This window comes from Spermophilus citellus (genome assembly GCF_964194105.1).
Source record: "Spermophilus citellus genome assembly, chromosome: 13".
In the NCBI taxonomy this organism is placed as follows: domain Eukaryota; kingdom Metazoa; phylum Chordata; class Mammalia; order Rodentia; family Sciuridae; genus Spermophilus; species Spermophilus citellus.
Window position 1 is genome coordinate 12410238 of NC_138193.1, and position 13886 is coordinate 12424123.

Genomic DNA, 13886 nt, shown 5'->3' on the forward strand with positions numbered 1-13886 from the left:
AGCTCCGGGTTAGGCACACACCAACCCGGGCAGAGAGGGTCCTGGGGAGGAGAGGGCAGGGGACAAGGTAGACGTAGGATAGTGTCCACCCCTGGCAAACCTTCCATTAAATAAAGCTTGGGGTATGCAGACAGAATTCCTAAAACCAGTGATACTTTAAGACTGGGAGAATCGCCAGGGGGCAGGCCTGGGAAACGTGGTGCCCACCTATGCCCACATGGTCCTCATCCTGCCCGGCAGGCTGTACTCTGGCAGCACCACACCCCAGGCCTAGGTGGTTCCTAGACAACCTCAGGGCATCCCAGAACAGCACCAAAGGCGATTGGTGCTGGAAAAATCTGGCTGAAGTTCCCGGCACAGTGGTGCACGTCTGTAATCCCAGCAGCTCAGGAGGCTGAGGCAGAAGGATTGTGAGTTCAAAGCCAGTCTCAGCAACAGCGAGGTGTTGAGCAACTCAGTGGGACCCTGTTCCTAAAGAAAATACCAAGTAGGGCTGGGGATGTGGCTCAGGGGTCAAGTGCCCCTGAGGTCAATCCCTGGTACCAAAACCAAAACAAAACAAAAAAAGAACGCTGAATTATAGAGCGTGACCCAGGTAAACAGCAGGGGCTGAAGGAGGATGGGTACGTCTGAGGAGGCGGCTCTGGGACCACGCTGCTGCGGGGAACCTGTTCGGTGTCCATCTCAGGGCTGGTGGCCAGGCAGGTCTTTCTTTTCCAAAGTAGAAAATGGAAATAAATGCTCACGATGCTGAGGAGGGCCTAGCCACGCCCCTGCAAACCTTCACACTGAACTTGGGCGAACCCTGTCAGGTGGAGCTCCAAGTTCTGGCAGGGAAGACTCTTGTGGCCTCGAATCTAAGCAGGGCCCACAGCGTCCCTGCCTGCTTATTCATTCATCCCCTCCCCCAGAATACCGAGTCCAGGACTCTGTGCTGCCCGGGCTGGCTGGCTAGGAAACGACCAAGAGGAGCAGCTGCTGAGGGCACCGCAGAGCTGGTGCAGCGGTGCATGCCCACGACCCTAACTACCCAGGAGGCTGAGACAGGAGGATCAAGTTCAAGGCCAGCCGACCCGATGCAGTGAGACCTCACTGTCAAAAAAGAAAAGAAGAACTTGTAGAAGTGGGACGGCAGAAGAACCAGCTCTGTGGTCTGCACCGAGGCCCACTTACCCCGTCCCTGTCGGGACCTTGAGGACAGCCACCCGACCACCCGTAGTTTACTAGGTTACCTGTGGGCGTCTCCAGCTTTTCCCTCTGTCTAGTTTGCTTTCATTTTTTAAGAAACTTAGAGATTATATAAGCCCATGTTTTTTGTTTGCTTGTTTGTTTTAACAAACAAAATGAAGATTTCCAGGTGAAGCCTCTTAATCAGCAACGAGCTGGGTAGTAAATGTCCTCTCAAAAGCAGTTTAATTTTGTTCTCATCAAACCGACTGTGACTAGCTGTTGAGGTCAAGGGTGGTGCTTTTTACTTTTTCCATGTTTAATTTCAGCTAATCTTTAGCTACTACATGAAAAACCTAGAAACCACACATATTGCTGGGGTGCTGCTGGTGGTTGTTTTTGTTGTTGTTGTTTTGGTACCAGGGGTTGAACTCAGGGGCACTTGACCACTGAGCCACACCCCCAGCCCTATCTTGTATTTTATTTAGAGACAGCGTCTCACTGAGTTGCTGAGCGCCTTGCTTTTGTGAGGGCTGGCTTTGAACTCTCGATCCTCCTGCCTCAGCCTCCAGAGCTGCTGGGATTCTGTTGTTGTTCTGACATACACCCCCCCATGGCCACTCCTGTTCTGCCCTTGAAGAGGGCACGTCTTTGGAGATGCTGCACACTGCCATGGCTGTCTGTGGGCCTTTTGGTATACTCCTCGCTTTCAACTTGATTTCTAACCTTGTTCTCTGATTCGGAACATCCTGACATAGTGCCAGAGAACGATGAGTCACCCTCTTCTTCCCCAACCACCCTGTGAGGAGGCAAATGTCAGCCAACACTGACCAGCACCTCTGAGAGCAGCCCAGGGAGCCGTGGGCAGGAGGACATGGAACCCCAAGACCTGCCCGCAGCGCCCGGGGTCTGATTCCCGACCAGGAGTCCACTGCTAGTGGTTGGAAAGAAGTCCCTTTTCAAGCTGAACTTGACAGAGTCCATGATTATCTTGGATCAGCTCAGACTAATTGGACTTTAACAAACAAATGAACCTGCTATCTGAAGCAGCGAGTAAGCCTAACTACAGGATATGAACTCTCTTTTCTATGATTCATTTGTTCCCGAGTAAACATCAGATTTCCTGAAGCAAGCTAACCTAATCCTCTGAATATATACAGGTGCTTAGTGGAAAATAAGGTGCTATTTCCTTCTACCCAACTGGCACAGGCTCCTTGATCTGCAGGTGAACAGGCCCCAGATTCATGCAGGGGGCTCTCCTCCCAGGATCTGGAGTGTGGGCCCTTCTCACTAGAGAGAGGCACCGTGCAGCCTCCTGGTGACCTCAGAGTGTGGTGGCCTTGACACACTCAGCATATGACTTTAAATGCATCAATATCAGCCGGATGGTCAAGCTGCCTGAGGTGGGGGTTCCACTGGGAAAACCAGGAGATCCTGTCGTTGATTTGTGCCTTTGAAAATGTTCACCACCCACAATGACCCCACCAAGGGTCGGGGTGGAGCTCAGGGGTAGACACTTGCCTGGCCTGCATAATTAATCCTCCCAACTCCCAAAGTACAGCACCAACAGGGAAAAAAGGGACAACAGAGAACCATCTGGAAGGCTGTCAGTCTTTTCAGGAGAAACCACTCCCTCCTTTGACCCCTCTCCCCTGCCCAGCTGCTGGGACCCTTCCCCAGGCAAACCCTGATGTCACGGTGGACGCACCATTGAGCACGATCAGCACTTTCTTCCACTGGGTGTTGCCCACCTTGGGGGTCTGGCAGAAAAGAATCTTGTGCTTGTCGCAGACAAATATGCGGTCCAGGACAAACTTGGAGACCACCGTGTGCGAGAGGTTCCTCAGGGCCTCGTCCCGGCAGACGTTCCTGATGAGCTCCAGGCGTTCCATATAGACCAGAGGGGCAGCCGGAGGCATCCTCCTGGTGGGCTGTGCGTGGAGGAACAGAACAGGCACCAGGGTTCATGGGGGGGAGCGGGTCGGAGAGACAGCAGGGCCCAGCATGAGCCGGCCGGGCCTTCTCTGCCCATCCACAGGACCTTTTCTTTTCTATGATTTCATTTGCTCCTGAGTGAACATCAGATCTCCTGAAGCAAGCTAACTCAGTCCTCTGAATATATACAGATGCTTAGTGGAAAATAAGGTGCTATTTCCTCCTACCCAACTGGCACAGGCTCCTTGATCTGTAGGTGAACAGGCCGGTCCCCTTTCCATGGGTGGCAATCCCCCCTTCCAGCCCCCTCCCAGGCCCTCACTGCCCTGCTAAGTCCCTGGGATGAATCAGCCCAGGTGGCCAGGAGAAGAGACTTGGTTCCTGAGACTTCCCTTCTCAAGAGAGGGGTGATTCAGAGAAACAAAAAAGACTCAAGTTCCTGGCAAGAGCCCACACCTCTTGAAGCTGCTCCAGAGCCCGAGAACCTCCCCCCAACCCGAGAGGCCTCCACTGGATCCAGCCTTGGCTCTGTGCACGGTGGGCAGAGTCACTCCAGAGCTCCTGGCTCAGTCTGGACTCGGTGCTCAGGGGCAGCTCAGGGTCTCAGGGAGCCGCCCGGAAAGGCCCAGCTGAGGAGGGCAGAGGAGACAGGCAGGACACACAGGTGTTCTCAGACCTTGTCCCCACTGCTTGCGTCACAGTGGTGTGTCTGCCCCAGACGCTGCTGAGACAGTGAGCCCGGTTCCCAGAACCGCTCCGTGGGCCCCCTCCAGTTGTGGCCCCATTTCTAAGCACTCTGGAACACATCTGCTGCTGCCTCTCTATCTTCCCTGGCGGCTACACAGAGCTTCTTCCCAGGATCTCAGAGCAGATGGTTCCTCCAATCAGACCTATTCAGAGGGCCCAGATGCTCCTGTGCTCTGCTTTAAAACGCACAGGTTTCCAGGCAGTCCACTCAAGGGGCGGTTGTAACAGCCCATCCTCCCGGGACACAGGCCTTCTAGAACACCCCACAGTAGGACATGGGACGACACAAGTTCCACCTGTCCCCTGGCTCCCACTCCTCCCTGGTGGCTCTACCACGACCAGACTCCCCGATGCTCAGCACTTCTGCCCTGGCCCCCAGCTCGTGCCCACCTTCGGATCCTCGGCAAAGTGCTTCTCTTCTCGCGACTTCCTGGCTTCCGGCACAGTTGTCAGGAACAGAAACTCCTGTTTGGCACTGTACCCTGGAAGACAGATAGGTTGAGATTTCTTGTCACCAAGAAACAGGATTACAGATCGACGAGACAGAACAGGGGTCCCAGGAGGGAATTCAGGGGTGCTCTACCGCTGAGATACATCCCCAGCCCATCCCCCTTTTTTAAGATAGGGTCTCACTCAATTGTTTAGGGTCTTGTCAAGTTGCAGAGGCTGGCCTCAAACTTGTGATCCTCCTGACTCAGCCTCCTGAGTCACTGAGATGACAGGCATGTGCCACCACCATGCCTGGCTTCTCTGTGTTATTTCTTACAACTGTGTGTGCCTCCACAAGGATCTCCAGATTAAAAAAAAAAAAAAAATTTAACCTACAAAACAAAAACAATCAGCTTTCACATGAGTTTATGAAGCTGTGGTACTCAAATTCAGAGTAGAGGAATCTTATAAAGTGCTTGTCCAAACTAATAATTTATAACAGTAGGTTTTGCAGAAACCTGTGGGGTAGAATTTGATCATAATCTTTGGTGTTCTGCAAATAAAGAAACAGGTAGTTTCCAAATTTTTCAAAGCCTCCAAATTAGAAAAAGTAGATGTTAAATAAAAATTAAAAAGCTGATTACACAAAAGGATGTTTCACTTAAAAAAAAAGTTCAAGGTCTACCCCTTTTCTGTCACTGAGAGCCACGCTTTGCTTTGGTAGGTACTGCTGTGCCCCGCAGGCCCCAAACCCCTCCATTCAGCACAATGAGCTTCCTCCCTGCCCTCCTTCTCCCCTCGCTGCACAAGGAGGAAGAAGACACCCCCACACACCCCCACCCCCGCCCCCAGTGCCCTGACTGTTGTGATGTTCCTGTCCCCCGCTTCCTCCTGGCTGTTGGACCCCAGAGCCAGCTCTCTGCACATCTTTATGAACCTCACTAAAAGCCTTTTTCCTTTTTTCTCTTTTCCGGTGAAAATGCAAACTTAGCCAGAGCTGTCCTACGCACCTCCAATAGGGTGGAGAGCACTGTCTGCTGTACAAGTGACAGAGGCCTCAGGGCCACCGGCCCCCGAACCCCTGAAAGCCCTCCAGGGGCTCTGAGAGCAATGTCTGTCCAGCCTCTCCCGCCACAGCCTGGTTCCTGGTGAGAGCGGACATGCTCACGGGGTTTTGCAGAAACCTAAGCTCCCTTAATAACATTCTGGGTGGGGAAACGAGTCCTGAATTCTAAACAACTGATTCACCAGTGAGTTTTTGAAAAAGCAACCTACTTCACACCCTCAGAGCACACCAATGGATCCTGGTGGCTGAAGAACTCCTCAGCTCCCAGCAGCCACACCCGCCACCCCCCCAGCTCAGCCACCCCCCCAGCTCTCCCAAACCTGACTCAACGAGACTCAGATGAAAACAGCAGCCAGTTCATATTTGCTTTTCTTTTTCTGTTGCTTTGTGGATAGCCTGCTATTTTTAGCAGATGCCGCCACCCCCACTGGGGTGACAAGGGTCGCTCTCTTCACCCTGCCCCTCAGGAGCAAGCCTCCAGCTTCTAGGAGAGGCGTCGGATCCTGGGGCAACGGGGTCTTTGTGCAGTGTCTTACCGTGATGTCATCATTATGCTGTTTTACAAAATGTCTACGTTTTGCCAGGTGAAGTTCTGCTTTGTTTTTTAAAAGTAGCCACAACCTGCCTCACTGATGATGCTGTGTACTCAGTCACTGCTCTAGTTTGGAGGTAGGAATGTCCCCTCCAAATGCCTCGCATCAGGCAACGCAGCCATGTTCAGAGGTGGAGAGACTGGATTGTAAGAGCTGTGACCTAATCACTGGATTAATCCATGAACTGAATGGACTACTGGCAACTGAAGACAGGAGGGGCACCAAGGGAGGAAGCAGGTCCCTGGGGGCGTGGCCTTGCACTATGTCTGTCCCTGGCCCCTTCCTTCTCAGCTGCTGTGAGCTGGGCACCTTCCCTCCTCCACGCCCTCCCGCCATGACGTTCTGCCTCACCTCAGACCCAAAGCAATGGAGCCAGCCAGTCATGGACTGAGCCTCTGAAACCACGAGCCAAAATAAACTTTTCCTCCCCTCAGTGGTTCATGTCAGGTATTTTGGTCACAGTGACAAAAACCTGACTAACAGTCACCAAACCTCACAGCTCCGACCCATGCATGAGCTACGTGGGTGGCACAGAGAAACACAAGTCACAGGCTCTGCCTCGGTGGCACACAAGAAAGCTGAGGGGCTGAGATGAGGCCACAGACGGGAAAAGGAGTAAGACGGGAGAGAAGTCAGTGTCTGCAGCACACACCGGGGTTCAGGTGCCATGTTTGGAGTCTGGGCACACTATGCCGTCACAGGGCACACTATGCCGTCACAGGGCACCCTATGCCATCACAGAGCACACTATGCCACCACAGAGCACACTATGCCACCACAGGGCACTCTATGCCACCACAGGGCACACTATGCCACCACAGGGCACACTATGCCGTCACAGGGCACTCTATGCCGTATGCCACCACAGAGCACTCTATGCCACCACAGGGCACTCTATGCCGTCACAGGGCACTCTATGCCGTCACAGGGCACTCTATGCCACCACAGGGCACTCTATGCCACCACAGGGCACACTATGCCACCACAGTATGCCATCACAGGGCACTCTATGCCACCACAGAGCACTCTATGCCATCACAGGGCACTCTATGCCATCACAGGGCACACTATGCCACCACAGGGCATTCTATGCCACCACAGGGCACTCTATGCCATCACAGGGCACTCTATGCCACCACAGTATGCCATCACAGGGCACTCTATGCCACCACAGGGCACTCTATGCCGTCACAGGGCACTCTATGCCACCACAGGGCACTCTATGCCACCACAGGGCACACTATGCCACCACAGTATGCCATCACAGGGCACTCTATGCCACCACAGGGCACTCTATGCCACCACAGGGCACCCTATGCCACCACAGGGCACACTATGCCACCACAGGGCACTCTATGCCGTCACAGGGCACACTATGCCACCACAGGGCACACTATGCCGTCACAGGGCACTCTATGCCGTCACAGGGCACACTATGCCGTCACAGGGCACACTATGCCGTCACAGGGCACACTATGCCACCACAGGGCACTCTATGCCACCACAGGGCACACTATGCCACCACAGTATGCCATCACAGGGCACTCTATGCCACCACAGAGCACTCTATGCCATCACAGGGCACTCTATGCCATCACAGGGCACACTATGCCACCACAGGGCACTCTATGCCACCACAGGGCACTCTATGCCATCAAGGGCACACTATGCCACCACAGTATGCCATCACAGGGCACTCTATGCCATCACAGGGCACTCTATGCCACCACAGAGCACTCTATGCCATCACAGGGCACTCTATGCCATCACAGGGCACACTATGCCATCACAGGGCACACTATGCCACCACAGTATGCCACCACAGGGCACTCTATGCCACCACAGGGCACTCTATGCCATCAGAGGGCACACTATGCCACCACAGTATGCCATCACAGGGCACTCTATGCCACCACAGGGCACTCTATGCCGTCACAGGGCACTCTATGCCACCACAGGGCACTCTATGCCACCACAGGGCACACTATGCCACCACAGTATGCCATCACAGGGCACTCTATGCCACCACAGGGCACTCTATGCCACCACAGGGCACCCTATGCCACCACAGGGCACACTATGCCACCACAGGGCACTCTATGCCGTCACAGGGCACACTATGCCACCACAGGGCACACTATGCCGTCACAGGGCACACTATGCCGTCACAGGGCACACTATGCCACCACAGGGCACACTATGCCACCACAGTATGCCATCACAGGGCACTCTATGCCACCACAGGGCACCCTATGCCACCACAGGGCACACTATGCCGTCACAGGGCACACTATGCCGTCACAGGGCACACTATGCCGTCACAGGGCACACTATGCCGTCACAGGGCACACTATGCCACCACAGGGCACACTATGCCACCACAGTATGCCATCACAGGGCACTCTATGCCACCACAGAGCACTCTATGCCATCACAGGGCACTCTATGCCATCACAGGGCACACTATGCCACCACAGGGCACTCTATGCCACCACAGGGCACTCTATGCCATCACAGGGCACACTATGCCACCACAGTATGCCATCACAGGGCACTCTATGCCATCACAGGGCACTCTATGCCACCACAGGGCACTCTATGCCACCACAGAGCACTCTATGCCATCACAGGGCACTCTATGCCATCACAGGGCACACTATGCAATCACAGGGCACACTATGCCACCACAGTATGCCACCACAGGGCACTCTATGCCACCACAGGGCACTCTATGCCATCACAGGGCACACTATGCCACCACAGAGCACTCTATGCCATCACAGGGCACTCTATGCCACCACAGGGCACTCTATGCCATCACAGGGCACACTATGCCACCACAGTATGCCATCACAGGGCACTCTATGCCATCACAGAGCACTCTATGCCATCACAGGGCACTCTATGCCACCACAGGGCACTCTATGCCATCACAGGGCACACTATGCCACCACAGTATGCCATCACAGGGCACTCTATGCCATCACAGGGCACTCTATGCCATCACAGGGCACTCTATGCCACCACAGAGCACTCTATGCCATCACAGGGCACTCTATGCCATCACAGGGCACACTATGCAATCACAGGGCACACTATGCCACCACAGTATGCCACCACAGGGCACTCTATGCCACCACAGGGCACTCTATGCCATCAGAGGGCACACTATGCCACCACAGTATGCCATCACAGGGCACTCTATGCCACCACAGGGCACTCTATGCCGTCACAGGGCACTCTATGCCACCACAGGGCACTCTATGCCACCACAGGGCACACTATGCCACCACAGTATGCCATCACAGGGCACTCTATGCCACCACAGGGCACTCTATGCCACCACAGGGCACCCTATGCCACCACAGGGCACACTATGCCACCACAGGGCACTCTATGCCGTCACAGGGCACACTATGCCACCACAGGGCACACTATGCCGTCACAGGGCACTCTATGCCGTCACAGGGCACACTATGCCGTCACAGGGCACACTATGCCGTCACAGGGCACACTATGCCACCACAGGGCACTCTATGCCACCACAGGGCACACTATGCCACCACAGTATGCCATCACAGGGCACTCTATGCCACCACAGAGCACTCTATGCCATCACAGGGCACTCTATGCCATCACAGGGCACACTATGCCACCACAGGGCACTCTATGCCACCACAGGGCACTCTATGCCATCACAGGGCACACTATGCCACCACAGTATGCCATCACAGGGCACTCTATGCCATCACAGGGCACTCTATGCCATCACAGGGCACTCTATGCCATCACAGTATGCCACCACAGGGCACTCTATGCCACCACAGGGCACTCTATGCCATCACAGGGCACACTATGCCACCACAGTATGCCATCACAGGGCACTCTATGCCACCACAGAGCACTCTATGCCATCACAGGGCACTCTATGCCACCACAGAGCACTCTATGCCATCACAGGGCACACTATGCCACCACAGGGCACTCTATGCCACCACAGGGCACTCTATGCCATCACAGGGCACACTATGCCACCACAGTATGCCACCACAGGGCACTCTATGCCACCACAGGGCACTCTATGCCATCACAGGGCACACTATGCCACCACAGTATGCCATCACAGGGCACTCTATGCCACCACAGGGCACTCTATGCCACCACAGAGCACTCTATGCCATCACAGGGCACTCTATGCCATCACAGGGCACACTATGCCATCACAGGGCACACTATGCCACCACAGTATGCCACCACAGGGCACTCTATGCCACCACAGGGCACTCTATGCCATCACAGGGCACACTATGCCACCACAGTATGCCATCACAGGGCACTCTATGCCACCACAGAGCACTCTATGCCATCACAGGGCACTCTATGCCATCACAGGGCACACTATGCCACCACAGGGCACTCTATGCCACCACAGGGCACTCTATGCCATCACAGGGCACACTATGCCACCACAGTATGCCACCACAGGGCACTCTATGCCACCACAGGGCACTCTATGCCATCACAGGGCACACTATGCCACCACAGTATGCCATCACAGGGCACTCTATGCCATCACAGGGCACTCTATGCCACCACAGAGCACTCTATGCCATCACAGGGCACTCTATGCCATCACAGGGCACACTATGCCATCACAGTATGCCATCACAGGGCACTCTATGCCACCACAGGGCACTCTATGCCGTCACAGGGCACTCTATGCCGTCACAGGGCACTCTATGCCATCACAGGGCACACTATGCCACCACAGTATGCCACCACAGGGCACTCTATGCCACCACAGAACACTCTATGCCATCACAGGGCACTCTATGCCACCACAGAGCACTCTATGCCATCACAGGGCACTCTATGCCACCACAGAGCACTCTATGCCATCACAGGGCACTCTATGCCACCACAGAGCACTCTATGCCATCACAGGGCACTCTATGCCATCACAGGGCACACTATGCCACCACAGGGCACTCTATGCCACCACAGAACACTCTATGCCATCACAGGGCACTCTATACCGTCACAGGGCACTCTATGCCATCACAGGGCACACTATGCCACCACAGGGCACTCTATGCCACCACAGGGCAGTCTATGCCGTCACAGGGCACACTATGCCACCACAGAGCACACTATGCCACCACAGAGCACACTCTGCCACCACAGGACACTCTATGCCACCACAGGGCACTCTATGCCACCACAGGGCACACTATGCCACCACAGGGCACACTATGCCACCACAGTATGCCATCACAGGGCACTCTATGCCACCACAGGGCACTCTATGCCACCACAGGGCACCCTATGCCACCACAGGGCACCCTATGCCGTCACAGGGCACACTATGCCGTCACAGGGCACACTATGCCGTCACAGGGCACTCTATGCCGTCACAGGGCACACTATGCCGTCACAGGGCACACTATGCCGTCACAGGGCACACTATGCCGTCACAGGGCACACTATGCCGTCACAGGGCACTCTATGCCGTCACAGGGCACTCTATGCCGTCACAGGGCACTCTATGCCATCACAGGGCACACTATGCCGTCACAGGGCACACTATGCCATCACAGGGCACACTATGCCACCACAGTATGCCATCACAGGGCACTCTTGCCACCACAGGGCACTCTATGCCACCACAGGGCACTCTATGCCATCACAGGGCACACTATGCCATCACAGGGCACACTATGCTGTCACAGGGCACACTATGCCGTCACAGGGCACACTATGCCACCACAGTATGCCATCACAGGGCACTCTATGCCACCACAGGGCACACTATGCCACCACAGTATGCCATCACAGGGCACTGTATGCCACCACAGGGCACTCTATGCCACCACAGTATGCCATCACAGGGCACTCTATGCCACCACAGGGCACTCTATGCCACCACAGGGCACCCTATGCCACCACAGGGCACACTATGCCACCACAGGGCACTCTATGCCGTCACAGGGCACACTATGCCGTCACAGACCCACCGGGCAGGACTGATCCTCCTAGAATGAAGCCTAACTGAGCCTGGTTTGATGCAACACTGAAGCTTGCTGAGGATAAACCACGGCGCACGTCACTGTGACTCCATCGCTGAGGTGAAATAAAAACCATTACCATAAAAAATGGCAAATGTTGCATTAAACAGCAGGTGAGCCCCCCAATCCCCAGCTCCAGTGGAGGGGAGTCTTGCAGAACAGGAGGTGGAGGAAAACCCGCCCGCCCACTGACTGGGATTCTGGACCAGGGATTGGTTTCCCAGAGGATGGAGCTGGAAGGAGCTGCCCCAGGGGCACCCGAGTTACCTGAGGTCCCTGAACGCTGACACCAAAGTCTCTCTACCCTTCTTGTGGGAAAGGAACTTCACCATGAAGGCGCCCTTGTGAGAAGTGAGTTATTTCCTCATAATGAGTCTAATATTTTTTAAAATACTTTTTTAGTTGTAGTTGGACACACACCTTTGTTTTGTTTATTTATTTTTTTGTGGGGCCGAGGATGGAATGCAGGGCCTCGCCCGGGCAAGCAATCGCTCTTCCCCTGGGCCCCAGCCCCAGCCCTCAGAATGATTCTTCACAAAGGGGCTTTGGTGGAAAAGCAAAACCCTGTGACATGGGTGACATCAACTCCAACAGACAAGCCACCCTCATGGCCACGGTGGACAGATCTCTCTCAGTGTCCTCCAGGTGGACTGCCTCCCCTGAAGAAGGGCCCAGTATGGCTCAAGGGCCACACTCACTAAACCCAGGGGCAGGTGAGCGGAGGGAGGTGCCCACAGCACCGCAGCCCCCCGCCTCCTGGAGGCCTCTGGTCGGACACTATCGGTGAGCTTCCCTCGGGGCTTGATCCCACCTCCTCCTCCACTTTGGCAAGAGACCTGTTATGACTGGACTGAGGTGTCCCCCCAAAGCTCCTGTGTTCATTTCGGGAAGGTTTAGAGGCGAAATGATGAGATCTTGAGAGCTGTGACCTAAGCGCCCATCCTAGTTTGAATGGTGACTGTGGGCAGGTGGGACGTGGCCGGAGGAGGAAGTCACTGGGGGTGAGAAACCAGCTCCTCCTCAAGGCCTGTCCAAGGAGAGGACATGACCTTGTCCTTGGAAAAACCCAAAAAGCACTCCTAGGCACACACCCACCCTGTTGAGTTGTTTCTCTACAAATAACAGGAGAGGTCTGCAGCTCCAGGTGTCCCTGACTCAGTCAGGCTAGGTGAGGACCCATAGCAACCCCTAGCAACCACCAATCAGCATGAATCAGGGAAAATACCAGGGATGCCAGGTGACCCCTCAGTAGTTGACAGTGGTTGATAACATGTTGGGAAACCATGTAGTTCAGCATGGACACCCCTCATGGCCTAAACCAATCAGTTCAAAGGAATCCCCTCTTGTACTAACCAATCACCTACCCAACTTGTTTCCGCCACTGAATGTGCTAATCAATGTTAAGAGTCGTTGTTTGATTTTCCCGTGGTATGGAATGATTTGCTGTGTGATGTTGTGACGCATGGAGTATCCCCCCAAAACCTATAAAACCTCACTGGACAAAGCTGTGAGTCCAGGCTCGAGCTTGCAATAAAGACTCTTGTGTGATTGCATCGGATTCGGCTCCTGAAGGTCTACTGGGGTCCCACGAATCTGGCATAACAGGGGTTTCCCTGGAAGGGCTCATGTTCCCTGTCCCCCTCCCCCTCCCTCTCTCTGCTCTGCAGGTGCCATGAAGGGAGCTGCTGTCCTCTTCCACTGCCTTCTGCCAAGGGCCCAGAGTAACAGAGTCGGCCAACCATGGCCTGAGCCTCTGAAACCATGAACCAAAATCAGCTTTTCCTCCTCTGAGTTGTTCTTGTCAGGTATTTTGGTCACAATGACAAAAAGTTGACTGACCCAAGACTCTGCAGCTGAGCTCACTGCCTCCAGTCAGACTCAGTC

At 54.6% G+C, this 13886-nt stretch overlaps 1 protein-coding gene across 2 annotated transcripts in view; it reads right to left on the reverse strand.

Annotated features, from left to right (window-relative positions):
* The window catches only part of CHST10 (carbohydrate sulfotransferase 10), a 29885-nt gene that overhangs the window by 3148 nt on the left and 12851 nt on the right, over positions 1–13886 (reverse strand). For both annotated transcript variants that reach the window (XM_081265192.1, XM_081265191.1), the window contains exons 4-5: positions 4240–4331; positions 2876–3098 (exon numbers count right to left, since the gene is read on the reverse strand). In XM_081265192.1, coding sequence (XP_081121318.1) covers positions 2876–3098; positions 4240–4331 — 315 coding nt within the window. The remainder of the gene's footprint in view (positions 1–2875; positions 3099–4239; positions 4332–13886) is intronic.